This window comes from Chelonoidis abingdonii, chromosome 4, assembly GCF_003597395.2.
Source record: "Chelonoidis abingdonii isolate Lonesome George chromosome 4, CheloAbing_2.0, whole genome shotgun sequence".
In the NCBI taxonomy this organism is placed as follows: Eukaryota; Metazoa; Chordata; order Testudines; family Testudinidae; genus Chelonoidis; species Chelonoidis abingdonii.
In genome coordinates this window covers 142,161,921-142,186,042 of record NC_133772.1, presented here as the reverse complement: position 1 = coordinate 142,186,042, position 24,122 = coordinate 142,161,921, and the positions used below count along the sequence as shown (strand labels likewise).

The 24,122-nt window shown below is 42.9% G+C and overlaps 1 protein-coding gene across 1 annotated transcript in view; it reads right to left on the bottom strand.

The window, feature by feature from the left end:
* FANCM (FA complementation group M) overlaps positions 1-21,508 on the bottom strand; it is a 178,589-nt gene extending 157,081 nt beyond the window's left edge. The window contains 7 exon segments of the mRNA XM_075065865.1: positions 3,752-3,786; positions 3,789-3,836; positions 3,839-3,908; positions 5,763-5,840; positions 8,011-8,183; positions 20,958-21,276; positions 21,278-21,508. Of these exon segments, the coding sequence (XP_074921966.1) occupies positions 3,752-3,786; positions 3,789-3,836; positions 3,839-3,908; positions 5,763-5,840; positions 8,011-8,183; positions 20,958-21,276; positions 21,278-21,508 (954 nt within the window).
* Between the last annotated feature and the right edge of the window lie 2,614 nt (positions 21,509-24,122).

Here is a 24,122-nt window from a genome sequence, read left to right as displayed (position 1 = left end):
TAACTCTGCGGTTCTACTGTACTTCCTCAAACTGTTTAAGTAGTTTGGACACAATACATTGTTAAAAGCAGCTAACAAAACTGCACCCCTCCGATCATACCCCAGCAGTTTAAATATTTCCGCCTTAATACTGAAACATTGTTGCCCTGCCTACTTTGTACTTTTCAAACCAGTATTAGTGCCTAAGAAGTTTAATCCAGTTACTGTGAAACTCAGGGCCTTGCTTATTTACTTTTACAAAAATAACTGTTTAACTACAGAACTACAGTGGGATTTTTCCAGCTTTGTTGCATTACTGCTGTAGCTTGTTTTACGCTGTCCTTCACTTCCTCTGAACCTTGTGTCTTGTTTAATGTTACAGATTGTCATAAATAAAGCTTCAGATTTTATTGTGCATGGTGCACATTGGTCTAACTTTTCAAGCACATTATGTGCTTAGCACGCATATACCAGTATTTTTTTTAAAAAACTTGGACATCTAATCTATGCTTACAGATGCTGAGAAATTTTATTTAACCCATATATGTCTACTCTGGCCTTGCAAGGTTTTGCTGAGAACTTGTTGGGAGCTCTTAATTGAAATGTGGAGTTCAGACTTTTCTCCAAACTATCTGAAGAACAAGAATTGTTAAAAAAGCATTAAACAGTGTCAATCAGATTTTATTTCCTTGTTGCTGTGACGTCATCCTACTACTTTCTTAGCGGCATAGTCAGAAAATGACATAAAACAAGCTGACTTTTCAAAAAAAGCTTTTCAGAACTCTGTTCTACTTCAGAATCTAGTTGTGCACCTTTGCAGGTCACCTTGAATCAAAAGCATAGCTAGCAATGAAACAGCAAAATCATAAAAGGTATAATTCTACATCTACAAGAACCAGTTAGTCTAAGGTGTAAATTGGTGAAGATTAAAAACCAAAAGACTTTTTAAACTAACTTTCTAATAACAAGCCACACACTCCTGGCCCAGCTTGAAAATAGGGAACTAGTACACCTTTACCCCAATATAACGCTGTCCTTGGAAGTCAAAAAATCTTACCACGTTATAGGTGAAACCGCTTTATATCAAACTTGCTTTGATCCGCTGGAGCGCACAGCCCTGCCCCCCTGGAGAGCTGATTTACTGCGTTATACCCGAATTCGTGTTATACTGGAGTAGAGGTGTATGTTCAAGTCTTATGACTTTGCTACCTAGAAGCTGTCAGCCTGGAACTGCTATTTGAGGGTACACCTACCATGCAGCTAGAGGTGTAATTCCCAGCTAGGATAGATGTGGATATGCTAGCTTTGACTAAGCTAACTTGCTGAAAATAGTTGCAGTGGCATGGGAGGCAGCACAGTCTAGCCACTTAAGTACAATCCCATCCAAGACCCTAGGCGCGCACACTGGCAGCAAGCACACGCTGCCGCTTGCACCACTGCAGCTATACTACTATTTTTAGCATGTTAGCACAATCAAAGCTAGTGTGTGAATGTCTATCTAAGATACGAATTGCATCTCCAGCTGCAGAATGCTCTTCAGTGTGGGGAAGGTCGTCTACTATGTGTCTGAAAAGTGCCTAGAACAGAGATGCCCTGATGTTAGTTGGGCATCTCAGTACTATTATAATACAAGTCTTTAATACCAATAGCTGCAGAGGGTCACAAAATCTTAAGAATGAGTTTCCCATGATTCCCACTGGAGGCCAAAGATCTAAGAGTGAGAATAAACAACAAAGGAGGTTTTAGAATTAATTGTTAAAAAAAACCCACAAAAAACACCACACAGACCACAAGAGGCATTTAATAAAGAGTGTCATGTGTGCACATTAGAATGTTTTCCTTCCGTTGTCCCATCACCATGTATACTTGAAAATGCTGTGATAGTGACTAGCCCTGGAGGAGGATAGAAGGAGCTCTCCCTCTTGTACACCTATCAGGGAAACCACAAACCTGTCCTCAGGGAGTGCAAGGGCCCAGGAAGGCTAAGTGCCAGTGCGTGAGACACGTTGAGGGCCAGCAGGGTCATGACTCCATCCTCTTTTGAAACAGGTGATGCACAAGTGCAAGGAGAGTGCATACTATATCCCTGAAAGGATATTGGAGTTACCTGAGCCAGTCCCCTGTGCCATCTGAGGCATTTAGCCTGCCTGTGTATTCTACAAGTAGAATGCTGAAGAAAATTGGTGCAGTACTCTGTCACTCTACCTCCTTCACTCCAACTATGCTTAGTGTAGGCATAAAAGACATCTTACATTGCAAATCAAAACAATAAAAACCTCAAGTTGTCAGTGCCAAATCCAAAAAGTAAATTAACACATGACTGAAAGCATACTGGCACCCATTACAGAAAATAAAGTTTGGTCTACACATAGAAACTATACTGGTTTAAACTGATACAAATTTATGGTGGACACTAGTTTCAGTTTAGCTTAAATCTGCTCTAAATGGATTTAAATTAAACCAAAATAAGCTATGTTTAAGCCAAAATGAGTGAAGGTTTGCACAGGTTTAAAACTTAATTTAATTAAACCAGTTTGACTGTCTCGTGGAGATAATCTCTAAGCTTAAAGATCTGAAAATAGCTCCAAGTTAAAAACTCTGTCCTAAATCTAAAGTTGTACAAATAAGAAAATGTTCTTCAGACACTTAATAGGACTCTTCACATAGACCCTAACAAAACTTATCATTAACTACCCCTTTAGCAACACAGTGGATGACCACTTAAAAAAAAAAAATACACATATGGAGAAAACGTTACTAAATCTAGTAACTTGGAACATGTATAAGCCCCATCCATTAATAAATACCTGATGATTTCTTGAAAGAGCCTCCATTTTTAAGTTAAGGAATCTGAAATTCATAGCTAGCAGACTGCTTATTTGCTCATTCTGTAAGAACTATTATTCTCTGTATAACTTTTCTTCACAAAGATAAAAACTTCTGTATAAAACACACCAATACTACTACTTTTGTTTTTCTTATTAAAGAAGTCTAACAAGACGCCAATTATAAAATGATTACTTCTGTGATGCAGACATCTGTCTAATAGAACCTGACTGAGAACAGACAGGCCACTGAACAGCCATCAGCTGGAGCCATTCTGTCCATTGCTAACTGGACTGTATATTGAACAGATTACTCATAGGTGAAGAATACCTCCTCAGTCAGCTCCTCAACCATACAGTTTGCAATAATTTTTTGCTAGGCAATTACTTTTTTAAAATGAAAAATCTATTTAGCAGTTACACTTACAAGCAGCCTAAATCAAAAGTTACATTTTACAGGAAGCAGACAAGCATTTAATTCAATACTATGTTATAGGAATAACTTGTTAGTATGCAATGAAATGGATAGCTTGAGATTTTTACCTCATGTTAATACTCTACACAACCCACTTAAATAGCTGTCAATTAGTTTAGGTTCAAAATGTAGGTTCTGCAAGTTCTTTATGAGTAAGACACTATATAACTAATTTTTTTTATTTTAATCAAAGTTTAAAAGTTAACATTACCTCATGCCGTTGTGAAGCCAAACAAACTTGAAGCAATGAATCAGAAATATTAAGTGATACAGTTAGTAACAAAAGTGAAATTGGCCATTCGTTTTACTATCTGAGCTAAATATAAGCACAAAGCCAACTGCATAAATAATGTAAATTAGCTTAACAGTATTTGTCTTAGTATTTAGAGGCATTAACGACATGGATTACTATTTCTATAGTGACATGGGCTCTTTAATAGTAAAGAAAAAAAAAAAAAAAAAAGTAACTCACCCTGATGTAAGCATTCTGAATTTCTGCTAGTTCTTACCGAGTGGAACAACAATTTTTTCAACTGTCGCTCGTAGAGAGTAAGGTGAATATCTGGGAATCTCTCAGAACATCGCTCTATCTGTGCTATCAATAGATTGGAAATAACTTCCTGTACAGCCTTGGAGAAGTCACAGGAAGAGTAGGAACACTATGTAAAACAATTCATCTCACTGCTGTAAATCAAAGATATGTGAAAGTTATCAACACAGGGCCTGTAAAACTATTTGAAATAGCAAAGAAACATTACCTGTATTGAGGGATCTGCAGACAGCAATTTATTTTTGAGCAGTTTCCACTACAACTAAGGGCCCTGCTTTATCATTTCAGCCATTTTAAACATGACAAAACAATGTAGTCAGGAAAATGCCCTATCACATCATATACATAGCAAGTAAAATAATCACTAAAATAGCAATAAGAAAAAATACTTGGAGTTAGAACTATTCTAGCACCATTTGTTAAAAGTTTGCTATAAAAACTATGTCTGTATTAGCTGCCATAACTCTCCCTTGCTCCACCTCATCAAGCCAGTAGTCCAGTACATACAAGTGCATTAATATGAGAGGGATAATTTGTGACATTATAAATATGAGTTTGGGAATTCCTTGTTTCCTCTGATATTATCTGAGAGAAAGTAGCATAACATTCAGACTAGTACTGTACAGCACCATTAACACTGCCGCAGAAGCCATTTGTGCCTGACTGGGATCATGCAATTCTAATCAGCAAACTGCTGCTGCCAAGAGACCAACACTCATGTGATGATCACTCTTCTGGGGGGCTCTGTGTAAGAAGGTGGGTGAAGGGGACAAAAAAGAAAAAAAAAAAAAAGAGGATGAAACACTATGGATGCAAAGAGGTAACCACAGAAAGCATGGTGATGTGGAAAGGAGACCCAGAGGAAAAGGTGTAAGCAAAAGGATAATAGCGTTTTGCTCAAATGAGCTGCACTACAGATGAAAACTGCCATTACAATACCAAGCCTTAGGTAAGCACTGCCATGAGTCTCAGTTAATTTTTTTCTTGGATCAAATAAGCAATTTATCTGAAGTATTTTAATCAAAGATTTCTATCAGAAAGCTAATATAATTCATAAAATGGGAAGTGCCAACTCAAGCAAAGTAGGAAGCATTGTATACCACATGTGGAAACTTCTCCTATTACGGTGTTTTTTTAATAATGCCCCCGTGTACAGGATAGTGTCTCAATAACACTAAGTGTTAATAACTGTGGGATGCTATGCCTACTTGCAACGGGGTTAGTGAAGCACTATCAACCTAAGCCAGATTGCTTTGTTTCTATTAAATCTCAAAATGAACTAACAGTCAGGAGACAGCATGGAAACACAGAACTTGCTTGCATTTCCAGATACAGTGTATACAGGATAGAGAAAAAAAACAAACCTGAATAGTACCAAACTTATTTCCTAAATACATTATTTTCATGTTCAGTACTTAATTTTTAAGTAGAAAGAATTTGGAAAACTTCATATAAGGAAAGCACCTTACTTTTATTTTAAAGAGTAAGGTGCCCAATTGCCGTAAACTCTGAAAATTCCAGCCTTAATTGTCCAGTCACATTGTGCTGGATAGAGTAAAAACTATTTTACTTGAAGCAAACATTCTTTTCAATCAGTACAAGCAACTGCAAGTTTATCATCAAGTATTATTATTTAGCACACAAAAATATGCTAGGCACTTCACTGTACAAAGAAGCCAGGGTCTTTGTCTGGAGAGTTTACAATCTAATTTCAGACAAGATATCATGAAGGGATAAATGTAGGAAAAGGCAGAGGTTATAACAATAAGAATGCAATTACTCAAAGGCTTCTGCATAGCATAGTGGAATAATCTTTATTTGGTGCATTTGAATAGATTTTTCACTGCCTTCCATGGGACGCAAACTGGTAGTAAAAATAGCTTCTACTGAAGCCACTCTAATTCTCAGTCCACTAATGCAGTACTTGACTCACCTTTGTGTCACTGCCTGGTGTGGCACTTAAAGCCAAGATTCTAAATTGGTTTGTGTATTTGCTCAGTTCCTTCACAACCTGACAAAAACACAAGAGTTACATTAATACCCTTAAAGCGGAAAAGCTCTTACTCTCAATGGTTTACATATGTGAAAAATTAAAATTTAAGTGTTCAGAAAAGTGTTCTCAACAAAGTTAGTATCTAGCCTAGAAACAGAATCCAACAATAAATGATTATCAATCCCCTCCCACCCCATCCCAAAAAACTTTAGATTATGTGCACTAGCTTTAAGAGCCAACTCTGCATAGTAGAATAGGGGTTTTTTGGGGGGAGGGAGGGAGGGTCAAGGTCAAATTTATTAGTCAAGGTATAGTCAACATCCAGACTCAAGAGAAAATAATAAAAAAAGTCCATAAAAAGATTGAGGGGTCTGCTGAAAAGCATCCGGCAGTCTGGATTTGGTCCGCTGTTTGACTATTGACTACCCCTGTACTAGAACTACTTGGGTGAGCACTGAAAGGATTGTTACTGGATTCAGCAAGTGGATTCACAGCACATTAGCCAAATGAGCTGCCAAAAAGGAAATCTGGAGGCGCACTCTGAAAGCCAGCATTTGCAACCTGAGTGCAAAACTAGTCTGAAATTATGAAGAAAATGGCATGACAAAGAGCTGGACTAAGGGGCAAGAGCTGCATAAAGCCACGTGCACCATCTGCCTCTCATTGCGAACTTGTTTTTATGGCAACTGGGAAACTGGCAGGCTGTTCCTTTGAAGCCATCTATATTCCCGTTCTTCACCCAGATCAGCTCAAAGTCAAATACACAATTAATACACAGGGTTAAAGGATCAAGCAGCAGCCTGGCAACACAAGCATCTATAACACTTCAATATACTGTGACCAATAGACAGTCTTCTGCTGAGTGGGGAAAAGTATGTGAACCACTGGAAGGGCACAGAAAAATCTACAAATATCAAATAGAAATTTCAAAAAATACAGAAAATAAAAGTTAACAGATACAGGACAAGGGAATTAAATATACACACTAAAAAGAGCTGGTAGCCATGCCCAAGGATAGCAAGACAGGACAAGGAAAAAAAGCATTAGAGAAGCATTTTATATACCAATGCCACAGCAAAGGTGACTAACAAAGGAAGCTGGGAACCACTACTCTACATTAAGTAAGCTCACAAAATTCTCAATGAAATGTGAATCTTGTTTCCACATAACATAATGGTTAAAAAAAAAAATTTACTTTAGACTAATTGAATAAAAAAGTATTTCAGCCTTTGTCAGATGCTCAGAAAGCAACACAACCTGTACATTTACATTATTACAAAATGAAAACAAGTTACTAAAGTGTTTGAAATTGGGGAGGGCTGCAGGAAGGAGGAGGTGCAGCTATGGTGAACAAACCTGTTCTCTGCTTTAATTCTAATAAAAATGGAAACCTCAACATTTTCCTTTGTGCGCCATATTACACAAGTCTGCTGCTTGTCAGCTTTCCTATGCAAAGATCTAACAGGAAAGCATCTTAGTGCCACATCAGTTCACTGCAAATTGCTCAATACATGACTTGCTTCATAACTTTAAAACAAAATATTGATAGAGAGGGATTTAACCAAGATACTTCAAAGTATTTTTCACTGCATGAGACAAGACCTCAACTGAACGGACAACAGTGGGTCATACTGGACTCAGAATTTAGTTCAATTCAAATAAAGTGATTTTTGTTTGTTTCAGAAATGTGGTTTAATTTGCAATCTCTAAGATTGCTGCCACTGGGGTCTCCTGTTTAAATTTTTAATTCCTTGCCGATACATGCCACACAGACTGCAGTAGATTGTGTGCTCATAAACATGCCCTTGCCCTGTAGAAACAGCCCCTCCCTACAAATGCAATTTTAATTTCTTACAATGTAGGGTTTAAAATTAATTTCTGAACAGAAAATGCAGTTCTATACTTAACCATACAAAATTCTTATCTCCTCATCTACTTAAGATTTCATAATACAGTTAGAATGCTCAGCATCTTGTGTACTCTTGTTGTATGCAATTTATCCATGACTGGTATCAAGGTATTGTAAGCTATAAAATAATGTTTTGTCTTTGTTAATTTCTTACCAAAATCCTCAGTTTAAAAAACTGCAGAGCAATCTGCCTACTGTAATACATTTGTGCTTAAATTATCCATGATTGCACAAAGAATGGCTCAAAAGATTGTGCAGTTCACATTAGTCTACCATTACCTGGCAGTAGGCGTAGTTTCCAAGAGCTTTGTGGGCTTCATCAATAACCAGACATTTTATTTCTGCAGCAGGGCAGGTTCCACGAGAAAGATCGTTTACCATTACTTGAGGAGTAAGAAAAAAAACCCTCTTATTGTGCCAGATTTCCTTCCGATTGTGAACCTGGGTACCCCCTGAAGGAAAAAAAAAAAAAAGCACTATTACAGATTTCAATTAGTTGTTACCACTCAAGAGAGAAATCTTGGAGTCATTGTGGATAGTTGTCTGAAAACATTCATTCAATGTGACATGGCAGTCAAAAAAGTGAACAGAATGTTGGGAATCATTAAGAAAGGGATAGATAATAAGACAGAAAATATCATATTGCCTCTATATAAATCCATGGTCACCCTATCTCAAAACAGATATATTGGAATTGGAAAAGGTTCAAAAAAGTGCAAAAAAATTATTAGGGGTATGGAACGGCTGCCATATGAGAAGAGATTAATAAGACTGGGACATTTCAGCTTGCAAAAGAGACGACTCAGGGGGGATATGATAGAGGTCTATAAAATCATGACTGGTGTGGAGAAAGTAAATAAGGAAGTATTATTAACTCCTCAAAACACAAGAACTAGGGGTCACCAAATGAAATTAATAGGCAGCAGATTTAAAAACAAACAAAAAGAAGTATTTTTTCACACAATGCACAGTCAACCTGTGGAACTCCTTGCCAGAGGATGTTCTGAAGGCCAAGATTATAACAGGGTTCAAAAAGGAACTAGATAAGTTCACAGAGGATAGGTCCATCGATAGCTATTAGGCAGGATAGACAGGGATGGTTTCCCTAGCCTCTGTTTGCCAGAAGCTGGGAATGGGTGACAGGGATTCCCTGTTCTTTTCATTCTCTCTGGGGCACCTGGCATTGACCACTGTCAGAAGACAGAATACTGAGATAGGTGGACCTCAGATCCAACCCAGTACGGACTTATGTTCAACAGGGAATGTGCCTTTTTAAGTCTGAACAGCTTTACTAGCATTTCACCTGCTGAGTGACTCAACACTTAAGTTTTTTGTAATCAGTATGAAATACTTCACTTAAAACAATAGGATGCCTCAAAGGTTCCATGGAGAGTACAATCTGCCATGATACAGGTGCCATAGATCAAGCTCACGTTTAGATCAGTGACAGCTTGAAATGAGGAAAGTGAAAATTAGTTTGAGAACAGGAGTAATGCAGTCTGTTCCCAAGGTTACATCCACACTACATGCTAGGGGTGTGATTCCCAGTTCACATACACATACTCGTGCTCACTCCCATCGAGCTAGCACAGGTATAAATAGTAGTGTAGCTATGGTAGCATGGGCAGTGGCACAGGCTAATCGCCCTGAGCATAAACCCACCTGAAACCAGTGGGTACATCCTTGGCACAGCTTGCCACCACCCATGCTGTGTCACCGATGCCCAGGCTACCACAGCTACACCACTATTTATACTTACCTTAGCGCTCACTGATCTAGAATGAGCGTACGCACATGAGCTGGGAATCACACTCCTAACTTGACTTGTAGACATACCCTGAAGATCACCTCATCAGTGGCAAGCTACACACACAGGTATCACAAGTTGAAGTTCATGCTCACCCTCTGCTTCAGGAAAGAAGGAAAAAACTTTCAAACATGGGTAACAGTTTTCTAGAAATATCTAGCCCACCTTTTGGATAATATGTTTGAGAAGAGATTACTTTGTGTATTGATTAAGCCAGTAAACATCACAGATTTACAGTTTAGATAAGAGGTGTGAGCATCCTGCTGAGCTGAAAACTGATACAACCTGGCCTCCCTACTGCTCCACTACAATTGAGAGTAGTTCATCACTAAGGCTGCAAGTCTGTCATGGTGGTCACAGAAATCACAGATTCCGTGACTTTCTGGGACCTCCATGACTTCCACAGTTGCCGGTGCGGCTGACCCTGGGGGCTGGCCACTCTGGAGACCCCTGGGCTGCCTGAGCAGCGGCTAGTGCCACTGGAGTAGCAGAGGTCCTGGAGCAGCAGCAGTCCAACGGGATGCTCTGGAGGCTGTCAGAGCAGTGGTCTCTAGGGGCCTTGAATCCACAGGCAGTGGGAGGCGGCCAGCCCCCATGACAAGAGCCGGGGCCAGACATCAACTGCCAGTGCCCCAGGAGCTCCTAAATTTTAGTCAGAGGTATTTATACTAAAAATCATGAACAGGTAATAGGCTGTGATTTTTTATTACCCAGGACCTGTTCATGACTTTTATTAAAAATACCCATGACTAAATCTTAGACTTATTCAACATCCACACTTCTGTCAGCAACTAAATCAGAGGTGTTCTAAATATATCCTTAGAGTTGGATCTAGGCCCATGTCATTCAGTTTCTTCAGAACTGAGTTTTTTCTAAGCAGCAAAGATAACCTTTCAAATGTGACTTGAGCATCACTGTTGCAGTAATGTCTGAGTCTGTAGGCAGCCTGATACAATGATTCCAAGGTATAAACTGCATTGTCTCCTATTAATGTGATTCAAGTATCTTTGTGATGACATTTTAGTGTCAATATTAACTACTGACAAGTGTTCACTTTAACGGATGAAATGAGGGTATTGAGTAATACTGAAAGCTGGAAAATGAAAGTTGCTGCACAGAAGGAACTGCAGAGAAAAGAACAAAAGACAAACACAGGGAAGGGAGAGAAGAAAGATGAGAATGGGAAAGGAAAAAAAAGAAATAATGGTAAAGCTAAAGCATATTTTCCTCACTGAGCGATGATGAATGTGATAAGGCACTGAACAAATAAAACTACTGAAACATTTAGTTACTACATAGAGGCCACATTACCCCCTGGGCCTTGAGCACAAGCCTCAAGACCAGTAAGCATCCCATTGTGAGGAGTAACCAATCCTGAATTTACATCTCAGTCCATGGGACATAATAAATAGAATTAAGCCCTCTCCTCTGAATGAGTTTAATATTACTATACTAAACTACCAGAACAGCATAAATGAACAGCTGACTTTAAGGTTATCATAATCAAACATACTGCTCACAAGTGCGCTTACAATGCACATTTCAGATTCCTTTTAAACAAACTCATTGGTTGACAGATAAAAACCAATATTCCTCTTAATTTAACCCATCTAAATTTCAAGTGATAAGTTCTAATTGGGGCTATACTTTTTCTTACTCAGGAAATATGGATTAATACCTGTCTGGTGTAACAGGCGGATACAGTTTTTTGGCCTGTCAACCTTACCACATCTATTTAAGTTGAGCACTTTCCAGTTCCATGTGCAGAGCCAGTTAGACAGGCAGAACTGCAGGGTCTCTATGCGTGGATAAGACAATGGTGTACGGAGGAGGTGTTTAGATTTATTAGGAACTGCGGAAAACTTTTGGGAAAGTGAGAGCCTATACAGGAAGGATGGGCTTGCTGTATCAAGTAGGCAAGGTACTAACAAGCTTCAACAGGACTTGATTTTTTATAGTGGAAACCTCTTTACCAAGCTGCTGCTGCTGCAACCTCTGTGACTCTCACTCAGCCTCCTCACCTCTTCCCACCCCCTTCCTGTCCTTCCAGACTCCCAGCAGCCAGGGCTCCCAGTTCATCCCAAACTCTAAAATAAGGCAGCAAAACTGGGTCAAGGTTTTTAGGGTTACTGGCTTTGCTGCCTTATTTTAGAGTTTGGGATGAACTTTTTTTGCTCGATGGCTGTGTGCTACGAGGTACACACCAGCTACTTGTTTCAGAAGAATTACAGTCAAAACTCATACACCTGGCACACGATACTCATCAAGGAATTGTCAGAACCAAACAATGACTACGGGATCTGTATTGGTGGCCAAGGATAGACTCTCAGACTGAAGCATTCATAAAATCTTGTGTCACTTGCAAATGGATAAGACAGCAGTGATATGTACTCCTCCATTACAGTCTGTTCCTCTTCCTGAATCTCCATGGGAAAAAGTGGCAATTGACATTGTAGGACCCTTTGATACTGCTCCAATTGACTGTTATGCCATCACTTTAACAGACTATTTCAGTAAATGGCCTGAGGTAGCGTTTACATTGCAAATCTCCTCTTCTGCTACAGTAATTAAAGTTCCTCTCTTCAGTTTTCAGCAGGGAAGGTAACTCCAAAGAACTGGTTTCTGATAATGGTAGTTAATTTACTTCCCTGGAGTTTGAATCCTTTCTAACACAGAGGAACACTTTACAGTTCTAATAATTACAAGCAACATCCAAATACCACATTCCCTCCTCTCTTAAGAAACTTTCCCAATTAAAATAAACATTGTTGTTCTAACCACAGGAACAAATAGGAAACAAGATACTATACTACTGGCAGAAATTTTACACTGGAAACACTGTAGATTCTACATAACATAGTCTTTAGTCCAGATAGGTGGCCATCCAGGTCTAACAGGCTGTCTCTCAAGCCCCAGTTCCAGTGCAATGTCTTGTGTTGATTCTATGGTGAAGTCATCGAATGCAGACTGGGTGTTGCCATAATCTCCTCTTGGTGCATTGGCAGGTGCAAAATAAGAAGCATTCCATACTTGCCCATCAGAAAGTCCATAGGTGTAAGGTCCCTTCTTCTCTATGATTGGTTATCAGAAATTCCCATAGTTTTTGTTGAATTGGACATGCTGAACAAGCAGCTTGTAATTGTTCTCTTGTAACTGCAGTAAGAGTGCTTGTAATAAGTACAACTACTACATCCTCATCCTCCGGTGGACCACCTGGTGAAGGCAAAGGCAGGCAAGAAAGGCTATCAGCTACCACATTTTTGTTTCCAGGCTTATATTCCAGGTTATATTTGAAAGAAAGTAGTCTTGCAGACATCTAGCAATACAATATCCTACTCTTCCCGGTCTTTCATGGTGAGCAATGTTGTCAAAGGGCTGCAGTCTGTGCGCAACTTGAACATGCGGCCCCACAGGTGAGTTCTTCATTTTTCAGTAGCCCAGACACAAGCAAGTACTTCTTTTTCGACTGTAGAATATTTTCTCTCAGCATTACTCAGTGTCCTTGAAGCAAATCCAACAGTCCTCTCTGTGTTGCCTTCATGAAGTTGTGTGAAGACAGCTCCAAGTCCATAATCAGAAGCATCAGTAGTTACAACTGTGGACAATGCGGGACTGAATAGTGCAAGTACTGGACTGTGTACAATCAAGTCTATCTCTTTTGAGGAACTCACTTGTGGCATCCATTGTCCACACTAAGGTTGAAAGCTTCCCAAGGTAATTCTCGTAATGGTTCAATGACACGAAGCGTAATTGGGAATGAATTTGCATACCAGGAGGTAAGACACCAAGAAGGAACAAGCAAGTTTGCGAATTCTGTTGGAGGGAGGACATTTGAAAATTGGCCAGGAATATAATAATCTGGAATCAGGTCTAGTACCAGCACTGATGAACTTGTATGCCCCAGAATGGAGAGTTCAGTTGTCAAAATTTCAATTGGACGCTATTGAGCTTGAGTCCTGCTTCTGACGATGCGTTGAAGTAGCAGACTGCAAGGTTTATTGTCATGCTCCTCAAGTTATTTCCATTCAACAACGATAATATCAATCCAAATAGCACTGAGCTCCATGTTGATCTTCAGAATAATTACTGGCTTGATTCATCATTTGGGGGCTGATGCAAGAAATGCTATGGAACATATTTAAAATGAAATAGTCCCTCTGTGTAAAAAGCTGTGAGGTCTCTGCTGTCTTCATGCCACATAAAAAACCCGGTGGTATGTGCTCTGCAAATCAGGAGAAGAAAATAATCTTTGCTCCCATGGAGTTCCTGCAAATACCTTCTATTGAAGGAAGAGATGCTGTTCAAATCAACAATAGCTTTAATTTATGGCCTCCCTTATCCAAGACAACGAAAGCGAATGCCTCCACCTCTTCTTCCGCATCACCATATAGGTGAAACCCATTCACCAGAAGTTCATCCTTCTTCAATAATGCAATTTGAACAAGTTTTCTAAGTTCCTCTGAAACAGCTTCCCTGACTGAAAATGGTAAAGCACTAAATTTCTGTCATGTGAGCATCACATTGATTGCAGCATTTTAACTTTAGCAGAAACCCATAAATCAGCCGAGTTCTCCTCAACCTGGTGTTGGGTCCAGCTGAACTAGTGTGTGTACTGCAAGAGTGCTTTGCGAGGAAGATCAATTCATCCATTAACTATCTGAGATTAAGAAGACAGCCATAAATAATCATGTGTCCAAAGGATAGGAAGTGCCCATTCTGCCATTCTGGACAATGTAGACTCTTGCAAGTACCAGCAATCACCAGAAGTAACCTATTGCTCTGACACGCAGCGCATGTACTAGGAATAGTTTTTTCAATATACCACAGACCAGCTGAAGTTTGGGTTCAGTAGATGCATGCATCCTTTAAAGTCAACGCAAATAAATGAATATCGGGTAGCATAGATACTGGCTGAAGCGCAGTGTTCAACATTAGCTGAATGGGTGTGGTTTGCCTGGGGGGGGAGGGGGCGGGGGGGGTGGGGGGAGGGGTGGGGAGGGGGGGGGGGGAGGAGAAGGGGGAAGGGGGGGGGGAGGGAATAGCTCAGCTCTAAACCCAGGGTTGTAAAGGAGGAGGGATAGCTCAGTGGTTTGAGTATTGCCTGCTAAACCCCGGGTTGTGAGTTCAGTTCTTGAGGGGGCCATTTAGGGATCTGGAGCAAAAACCTATCTGGAGATTAGTCCTGCTTTGAGCAGGGGGTTGGATTAGATGACCTCCTGAGGTCCCTTCCTACCCTGTTGTTATATTCTAAATTCAATCCTCGAGGGGACCACTTAGGGATCTGGGGCAAAAATCAGTACTTGGTCCTGCTAGTGAAGGCAAGGGGCTGGACTCGATGACATTTCAAGGTCCCTTCCAGTTCTAGGAGATAAATAATATAATAATTGGAGTTATACTTATTATATTATCGAGTATGGCAGAAGCATTTACAGCGCATTTTAGCTGTTCTGGAATATGTGCAGTAGTGATTTTGTCCACACTCAGCACAGTAACATCTGGTATTGGGACTGAATGCACCTGCTGATTGAACTGGTTACTGTGACATACTTTAGCAAAATCCCCAATCTTTTTTCAGTGATTGCACTGAGCTACTTTTGCTGGACATCCTGTGTAGCTTGCAAGATGTTGTGGAGATCCACAGCGAAAGCATGCTTTTACTGTATTTTGCATTTGCTGATTCAGTGGCTTTTAATTAATTTTCCTCTTGCAATTGTTTGCCTGCAGCAATAGTGAACTTTTCTGCAAAGGAATCATAGCCTGGACTGTGCCTCCTGTATCTTTGCTCATTATTTTTGGCTTCAGCTGTAGCTGACTCAATCTGAGTAGCAATGGTTATTGCTTTTTCTAGTATAAGTTGTGGTTCTAGAAGCAGGGCCAGCTCCAGGCCCCAGCATGCCAAGCGCGTGCTTGGGGCTGCATGCCGTGGGGGTGCTCTGCCGGTTGCGCGGCAGGCAGCTCTGGTGGACCTCCCGCAGGCATCCCTGCGGAGGGTCCGCCGGTCCCACGGCTCCAGTGGACCTCCCGCAGGCGTCCCTGCGGAGGGTCCGCCGGTCCCGCGGGACAGGCGAGTGGCAGAGCGCCCCCCACGGCGTGCCACCGTGCTTGGGGCGGCGAAATGGCTAGAGCCGGCCCTGTCTAGAAGCGTTCTCTTACACAAAGCATGGTTGTTTTCTCAATGAGCTGGTCTCTAATCATCTTATCTGCCATATTCCCAAAGACACAAATTACAATCAGACTCCTCAGGGAAGCAATATACTGCATTACAGTCTCCCCTGGTTTCTGCTCACGCTGGCAAAATCTGTAGCGATTAGCTACTACATTCACTTTTGGCACAAAAAAGTTCTTTAATGTAGTGAGTGCAGTCTCATTTATTATCTGCAAGGGCAAAAGTGTAAAATATACACTGCCATTCTGCTCCAAGGCAGTGGATTAGCAGACAACGCATTCTTATTTCAGAAATCTCTGTAACATTGATTGCAAGCAGGTAAGTCTCAAACATATGGATCCAGACAGCAATTGGAGGCTCACCTGGGCTTTACAGAAAGAGTACAAGTGGATTCAGAGGCAGAAGATCCATCCCATCCTCATCGCCAAAATGTTGTATCAAGCAGGCAAGGTACTAACAAGCTTCAACGAGACTTTATTTTTACAGTGAAAACCTCCTTACCAAGCTGCTGCTGCACACTAACTCTCACTCAGCCTCCTCAACTCCTCCCCCTTCCTTCCTGGTTCCTGTCCTTTCAGATTCCCAATAGCCAGTGCTCCCAGTTCTAATAATTACACGCACATCTAAAAGCCACCTAAACCAAGATGGAACCATATTGATGGCACTTAAAATTAAAAAGGCCATAGAGCAGTTTTTAAACTAAGGACTGGGGGGGGAGCCACAGGTGCAGAGGAGCACGTGGTTCGGACAGGGACATCCTTTAGGGGAGGATCTACTAATGGAGATTCTCTATGTCCCAGTAAGGAGAAGAGGATGGAAGATGATCAAATTCAGGTAGGATCTGATGAAGAACGGCCAAATGAAAAAAATCCCATTCAATTACATCATGTAATGCGAGACAGCTGAAAAGTGACAAGTTTTTAAAGTGCTTATATACAAATGCTAGAAGTCTAAATAATTAGATAGGTGAACTAGAGTGCCTTGTATTAAATGAGGATATTGATATAATAGGCATCACAGAAACTTGATGGAATGAGGATAATCAATGGGACACAGTAATACCAGGGTACAAAATATATTGGAAGGACAGAACAGGTTGTGCTGGTGAGGGAGCAGCACTATATGTGAAAGAAAGCATAGAATCAAATTAAGTAAAAATCTTAAATGAACAAACTGTACCATTGAATCTCTATGGATAGTAACCCCATGCTCTAATAATAAGAATATAGCAGTAGGGCTGTATTACCGATCACCTGACCAGGATGGTGATGACGACTGTGAAATGCTAGGGGAGATTAGAGAGGATATTAAAATAAAAAACTCAATAATAATGAGGGAATTAAACTATCCCCATATTGACTGGGTATATGCCACCTCCGGTTGGGATGCAGAGATAAAGGTTCTTGACACCTTAAATGACTGCTTCTTGGAGCAGCTAGTCCTGGAACCCACAAGAGGAGAGGCAATTCTTGATTTAGTCCTAAGTGGAGCACAGGATCTGGTCGAAGAGGTGAACATAGGTGGATCACTTGATAATAGTGACCATAATATAATTACATTTACCATCCCTGTGGTGAGGAAAACACCACAGCAGCCCATCACAGTAGCACTTAATTTCAGAAAGGGGGACTACATAAAAAGGAGGAGATTAGTTAAACAGAAATTAAAAGGTAAAACGGAAAAAGTAAAAAGTTTCCATGCAGCTTGAGGATTTCAAGGACACCAATATCGAAGGCTCAACTTAAATGTACACTCGCAAATGTAAAAAAAACATAAAAGAACCAAAAAAGTGCCACTCTGTCTACAACAAAGTAAAGAAGTAATGAAAGGCCAAAAAGGCATCCTTTAAAAACTGCAATATATCATCTAGTGAGGGAAAATAGAAAGGAGCATATAACTCTTGCAAATTTGAAGTGTAAATAATATAATTAGGAAAGGCCAAAAAAGATCCGAGAGAAATCAGCGTAGCCAAGGATTCGAAAAGTAAAAGAAAAAAAAAAAAAAAAGATTGCTACTAAAGTCTTCAGAAGGCAGGAAGCCTGCCTGAACAAACAGTGGACTACTGGTACGATTGAGGTGCTAAAGGAGCATCAGAGGCGATAAGCCATTTCGGAGAAACAAATTAAATTCTTCGATCGGCTTCACAGTTAGAGATGGGGAGGGAGATTCCCAAAACCTGAGCTTCTTCTTTTAGGTGACAAATTGAGGAACTGTTCCAGATTGAGGTGTCATTAAGAGGGGTTTTGGAACAAATTTGATAAACAAAACAGTAAAAGTCACCGCGTCAGTGTTTCATCAAAGAGTTTTCTGAAGACTCAATATGTGAAATGCAGCAGACTACTGACCTGCATGTCTATAACGCTATCATTTAATCACTCTATACCAAATTTACTGAGTTATAGCTAATGTAACTCGTTTTAAAAGGGCTCCTGAGGTGACCCCAGCAATTACAGCCCAGTAATCCATGACTCAGTTACCAGGCCAAACTGGTTGAAAACTATAGGAAAAGAAACAAAATTTGTCAGACACCTAGATGAGACATTAATTTGTTGGGAAGAGTCTTACGTTTTTGTAAAGGCAAATCACGCCTCATCCAATCTACTTCATCTCTTTGAGGAAGTCAACAAGCAAGTGGACAAGGGGGATCAGTGGATATAGTGGTAACTTAGATTTTCAAAAGGCCTTGACACAGTCTCTCACCAAAGGCTCTTAAGGCCAAAAGTAAGCTGTCATAAGGATAAACAGAAAGCCAATAATGAGGAGTGTTATTTTACTCCTTCTCAAACACCAAGATACTTATGGATCACCAAAATGAAATTAATAGGCTTGCAGGTTTAAAACAACCAAAGAATTTATCTTCACACAACACAGTCAACTTGTGAATACTCTTTCCAGAGGAATTCTGAAGGCCAAGATCTATGAATAGGGGTCAAGAAGCACTAAGTAAGCTTCATGGAGAACAGGTTTCATCAATGGCTATTAGCCCCAAGGATGGGCAGGCGATGGGTGTCTCTAGCTTCTGTTTACCAAAGTCTGAATGAGCAATGGGATGCGCCACTTGATGACTTCTCTTCTCCTTCCCGTCTGGCGGGGCCACCTGGCATTGGCCACTGGGTCAGGGTACGTTTACACTTGCACGATTTATTTCGAATTAGCTTAAAATTGATATTACATAAACAGAAAAAATAGTATAAAATCGGTTTACCTATACCACAGTGGTCTGCACGAAACATCAGATTGTTTGTCGTCCATAGGTCCAAAAGCTAACCCATCGATGTTCAGGAGGCGGTGCACCTGTGGGGTAAGACTGTATCCTCCAAGCTATCATATTCCCACTTCCGGGGTTGAGGAGCACGACAGTATCCAGTGATTGGGCGCATAGAACATTGTGCCCATGGGTGGTTGCTTGGAGTAGCAGCCCTCAACCCTCCTTTCGTGGTGAGAGGCAGACAGACAAAGTCCCTGGCCCATCGACCTTTTTCCCGAGGCATTGGAGCACGCCAGATAGGCACCATCAATCATGGACCCGTGAGATCACAACAGTATCCTGACCGTTGTCGCAACACCTCGTGTGACTCTCGCCAGCAGCATTCAGTACACAGAGGTGAATCATTTACATATTTTCTCAAAGAAATTTTTATTTACTTCTCTTTCACGTGCCAGGGGGGGAAAGAGACGACGAGCTGTTCCGTGAACACCGCAAAGACACCATGTATGTAAGCTACAGACATTGGGCGCTCAGGACCAAGAATGCAAATGTTTTCAGAGACTGCTGTGGAGATGGTAAGCTGTATATCTCATACCCCTCCTCCAATGAGGCATCGTTTGAGTCTCCTGGCTTCCCGTTACGGTTGTCAGCACTGCTGTGTACCTTGAGTTTATTTTTCAACGACGACTTTGGCATTTCCTGTTCTTTAACGGAGCTCTGATAAAACAGATTTGTCTCACCATAGAGCGATCAAGATCTAGTAATCGTCCCGTAAGGTTCAATGCAGAGACTTTGCATTTGAACTGCATCGCACCCGTGCTGATCAGAGTCTGGACACGTTAAAAAGCAGGAAATGTCATTCTAAAGGTCTCGGCTTTTCCTGTTTACCGCACTTCCGCATCCGAGTTCGGAATTGCGGACCAGAGCGGTCAGTGGTGCACTGGGATACCTCTACGGAGCCAATAATGTCCGATTTCGTCCACACGAACCCTAATCCGAGTTACACTTTCGAATTTAGCGCTACTCCTCTCGTCTGGGAGGAGTTCCGAAATCGATTTAAGGAGCCGTTTAACTCGATATTAATGACGATGTCGTGTGAACGGGTACAGCGTTAAATCGGTATATCGGCCATTAAACCGATTTAAAGTCGCAGTGTAGACCTGGCCTCAGAAGACAAGATTCTGGGCTAGATGGACCTTTGTTCTGACCCATTATGGCCTTTCGTATGTTCTTATGTTTTTAAAATATTCAAGGAATCTCATGCACCTTCAGACAGAATCTACCTTGGACTGCAGACAATATACACAAATAATAAAAGGCATGCTCATCTGAACATGAGAGCAGGATGCCTCTGAATTTCAATGTATTGACTCTATTGGCTCCTAGAAATGGAGCACACCAGCATAGCCACAAAAAGCCTACAGGTCAGCAAAGAAAAGGGTGGATGAGAAGACTGGCCTATCCTGTGGCTTCTACTGATGTTTGACAGCACCAGCTGGAGTCTTCTGGTAAGTTTCCCATGTACACAGTGGGGGGATGAGATCTCTGAATGGATGGCACCCAGAGAAAGACTGAGCACAGCCACAGCTGTGCCCAGGACCATCTCCATGGTGCTTCACAATGCTAGTGTTCCGTAGCCCAGACTTTAAAGGCCTACGGCTACTACCGATGCAATGAGTTTCTGCTGGCCTCTCATCTATGCATTCTGCCACTGGCGCCTCTGCAATAGCTACATGGACTATCAGGGTCAGAAGAGACCTCAGCAGGTCATCTAGTCCAATCCCCTGCTCCAAGCAGGACCAACACCAACTATTTTTTTGCTGCAAATCACTAAATGCTCCCCTCAAGGACTGAATGCATAACCCTGGGTTTAGCAGGCCAGTGCTCAAAGCACTGAACTATCCACCCCCATGAGAGGCAGCACTGGGCCCGGGCTGTCACAGCACATGGGGCCTGCGGCTCTGCGTGGGGCCTGGAGTCGCCTGGCTTCCGTGCCCGAGCTGCGAGGCAGTGGGTGGGTGTGGGGGGCCGGGGACCCTCCGTACCTGTCATCTCGGCCATGTGGTGCCGAGGGATGCCCATGACGCCAGCGCAGGCCTCCATCTGCTGCGCCACCAGCGGCTTGGTGGGCGCCAGGAAGAGCACCTTGGCGGAGGGGAACCAGCGGTAGAAGTTGTACATGACCACGGCGGCGATGAAGGTCTTGCCCAGCCCGGTGGGCAGGCACACCAGCGTGTTGGCCAGCAGCGCCGCCCGCGCCATGCGCACCTGGTAGCCGCGCTCCGGCCAATTGGTGGGGTAGATCCACAGCGAGCCCGCCGCCGCGCAGAACCCGCCGCCCGCGGGAGGCGCCGGCCCCGCCCGAGCCCCGCTTCGGCCTCGTCGCCGCGCCAGCAGCAAGTTTCATCGTCCGCATCGCCGCTTCCTCCTCCTCCTCCTCAGGGCCGGGCCGGGGTCGCTGGCGCCGCACCCCTCCGCCGGGGCAAGGCGCGGAACGGGGAACCGCCTCCTGCCGAGGCCCAGAGGATGGCCCCGGGGCGCGGCTAACGCGGGACCCCCAGCTCTGGAAGAGCGTCCTCTGCCCGCCGCCGCTCATGCTCTGTGGGGAACGCCCGGGCCCCTCAGTCAGCGCCGACCAGAGCCCCCGCCGCCATCTTAGGGGCGGCCGCTCTCCGGGAACGCTTGAAAACCCCGCTAAGCTGTGAGGGCTGCCGCGTGAGAACCAGCACGCTGGGAAATGTAGTCATTTAGGGCCGCTCTGTGCTGCCGAAGGCGCTGCGGCATGCTGGGAAATGTAGTCATGGGGGGCTTAGTGCTAGCTGGCGGTGCGGCATGCTGGGAAATGTAGGCCGTGGGCTAAGGGCCCGACTAACTCCCCTAAAGAGAAGGCAAGTGCAACCCAACCGCTTGCTAAAGCCACCACCAGGACTCAGTCCCGCCTTCTTACGTGCTCCAATCCCTGTGCATTTTGTTCAGGGAGGCTGTGATGGAAGACTTCCCACAGTATTGCCATTGCTTAGAACTGAACAGAAGTTATTCACCTATTTCACTGACCAGTAATGCTCCCATTTAAAACAATGGCAAAACCTTAATCAGGCATTTTATCAGAGTCTCTGTTAAACCAATGTCACTGATTATAACACAGTAAAGAAAGATAAACACCGCACAACCTGACAAACAGCTAGTCAGATACCACAAGGGTTCAGCACATTATAAGAAAATAGATTGACTACCAGTACGCAATGACAAGCACCATTACATACTTTTTGTCAATATTTAGGTTATAAAGTCTTCTAATGACAGCTCTAGTGTTGGTGTCACTAAGGATAATCCTAAGTAACTTAAAAGGTAAAAGGCAATAAGGATATACAGTCTCCCTGTTTAGGCCTCAGATGAGCAGAAGTTCTTCCATGTTTAAACTCTAATTGACCTAACAGGCCAATAAATAGAAAAGGCCAGGTGCAATGTCCCTTATCAGTTGCCATCAGCTCAAACTGGTCTAAAGCAGAAGTAATGAGGCCTGTGCACCTTTAGCAGAAGGACAAGATAACTTGCAGAAGGAAAACTTACTAATGAGCTGCCGCGGCCAAGATTTACTTAATGCACCTGCGCTTACGTAACTGCTTTACAGAGGGGAGAAGGAGGAGGGAGGGGGAAGACAAAGAAGTGTGTGAGAAAAGAATGCTGCAGCTGGACAGAAGAGGGAGGGGAAACGGGGGCTTGCTTGTCAGCGAGAAAAGTTCTCATGGATATAAAGGAACAGACTGCTTGGTTTAGGTGTGCTGGATTTGAGGCATGTCAAGTCTCCCAGCACCACTTTGAGATCTCAAATAAACTTAGTTTGCTTCTCTACCCTGGTGTGTTTATTGGCGTGGTGCACACCGGGCGACGGACCCCTCTGCTGTTGCCCCCCTCGGGCACTTTATGCCGGCAACACTAGGATAGTTGTGTTTTCATGTCGTCCCATTATTTACAATTAAAATCTGTTTCCTTATCCTCTTCAGAGTTACGGAACAGCCCACCTGGAAGCTGGACTGCTACAGATGTGGCTGTTTAGAAAATAATACCGGATCCTCTGGAGAAGTTTGAAAAGTAGAATTGCAGTGGGGACCTGCCTCCTAGTCCCACTGACAACAGATTCTTCCTGTTATCCACCTATGCTTCATAAACAAGCAGATTTTAGCCACAACAAATCCTGCATGTTGGTAGGCAGTTAAACCAGATGCCCCTTTCAGTTCCTTCTAACCCTGTGATCAGGGCCATCCCTAGCTATTCTGGGGCCCTACGCAGCCCTCCTGCGGGCGGGGTGGGGGGCGCAGGCCTCCGCAGGGGGAGGCTGGCTTGGGGGATGGGGGAGAACCACCCCCCAGCACTCACCAGCAGTGTAGCTGGGTCAGGTTGCTGCACTTTCTGCCGCTGGTGAGTGCAGGCCCGGCCTTGCAGCATTCTTAGGGGTGGTCTGAGGGAGGGCTGAGGCGGAGCAGGGGCCAGAAGAGGCAAAGGCAGAGCAGATCCATGGCAGGAAGCCTGGGGAAGAGGCAGAGCAGGGTATGGAGCAGTATGCAGCTGCACAGGGCACCAGGAAATTTGGTGCCCCAAGTTTCCTGGTGCCTTACGCAGATGCACACTTTGCATATGGATAAGGACCACCTTGCCTGTGATAGTATGATTTACTACTTTACTTGCCCTGTTAGCTTTCTACCACTTTGAACAGTGTCACAGTAATAAAGCGAAGCACAATAAAGTTTCCACTGCAGAGTGCCAGTCACCACAAGATGTTGCTTTTCTTTCCTTGTACCTGCATATTTAATAGCTTCTTCATTCCTGTAGGTGGATGCCTTGAGAGCAGCTCTTCCGTTCAGCCAGGAGGCCCCAACTGCTAACCTTCAAGAGCTCTGTGTGGCTTGAAAGCTTGTCTATTTCACCAACAGAAGTTGGTTCAATAACTATATTACCTCACCCACCTTGTCTCATAATATTCAAACTGTCCTTTGTCATTACTGGTACAACTTCACCCACACCATGGGGATTGTACTGCTTTAATTATACCCAGAGAGTCAAAATGGGTACAGGCTTACTCTACCTACCACACCACTGGCCCCACCAACCATACCCCAGAACCTCACTTACCCCTTCAGCCCCTCCCACCAACCCCAGCACCTCCCTTACCCCTTCGGCCCCTCCCACCAACCCCAGGCATCTCCCTGATC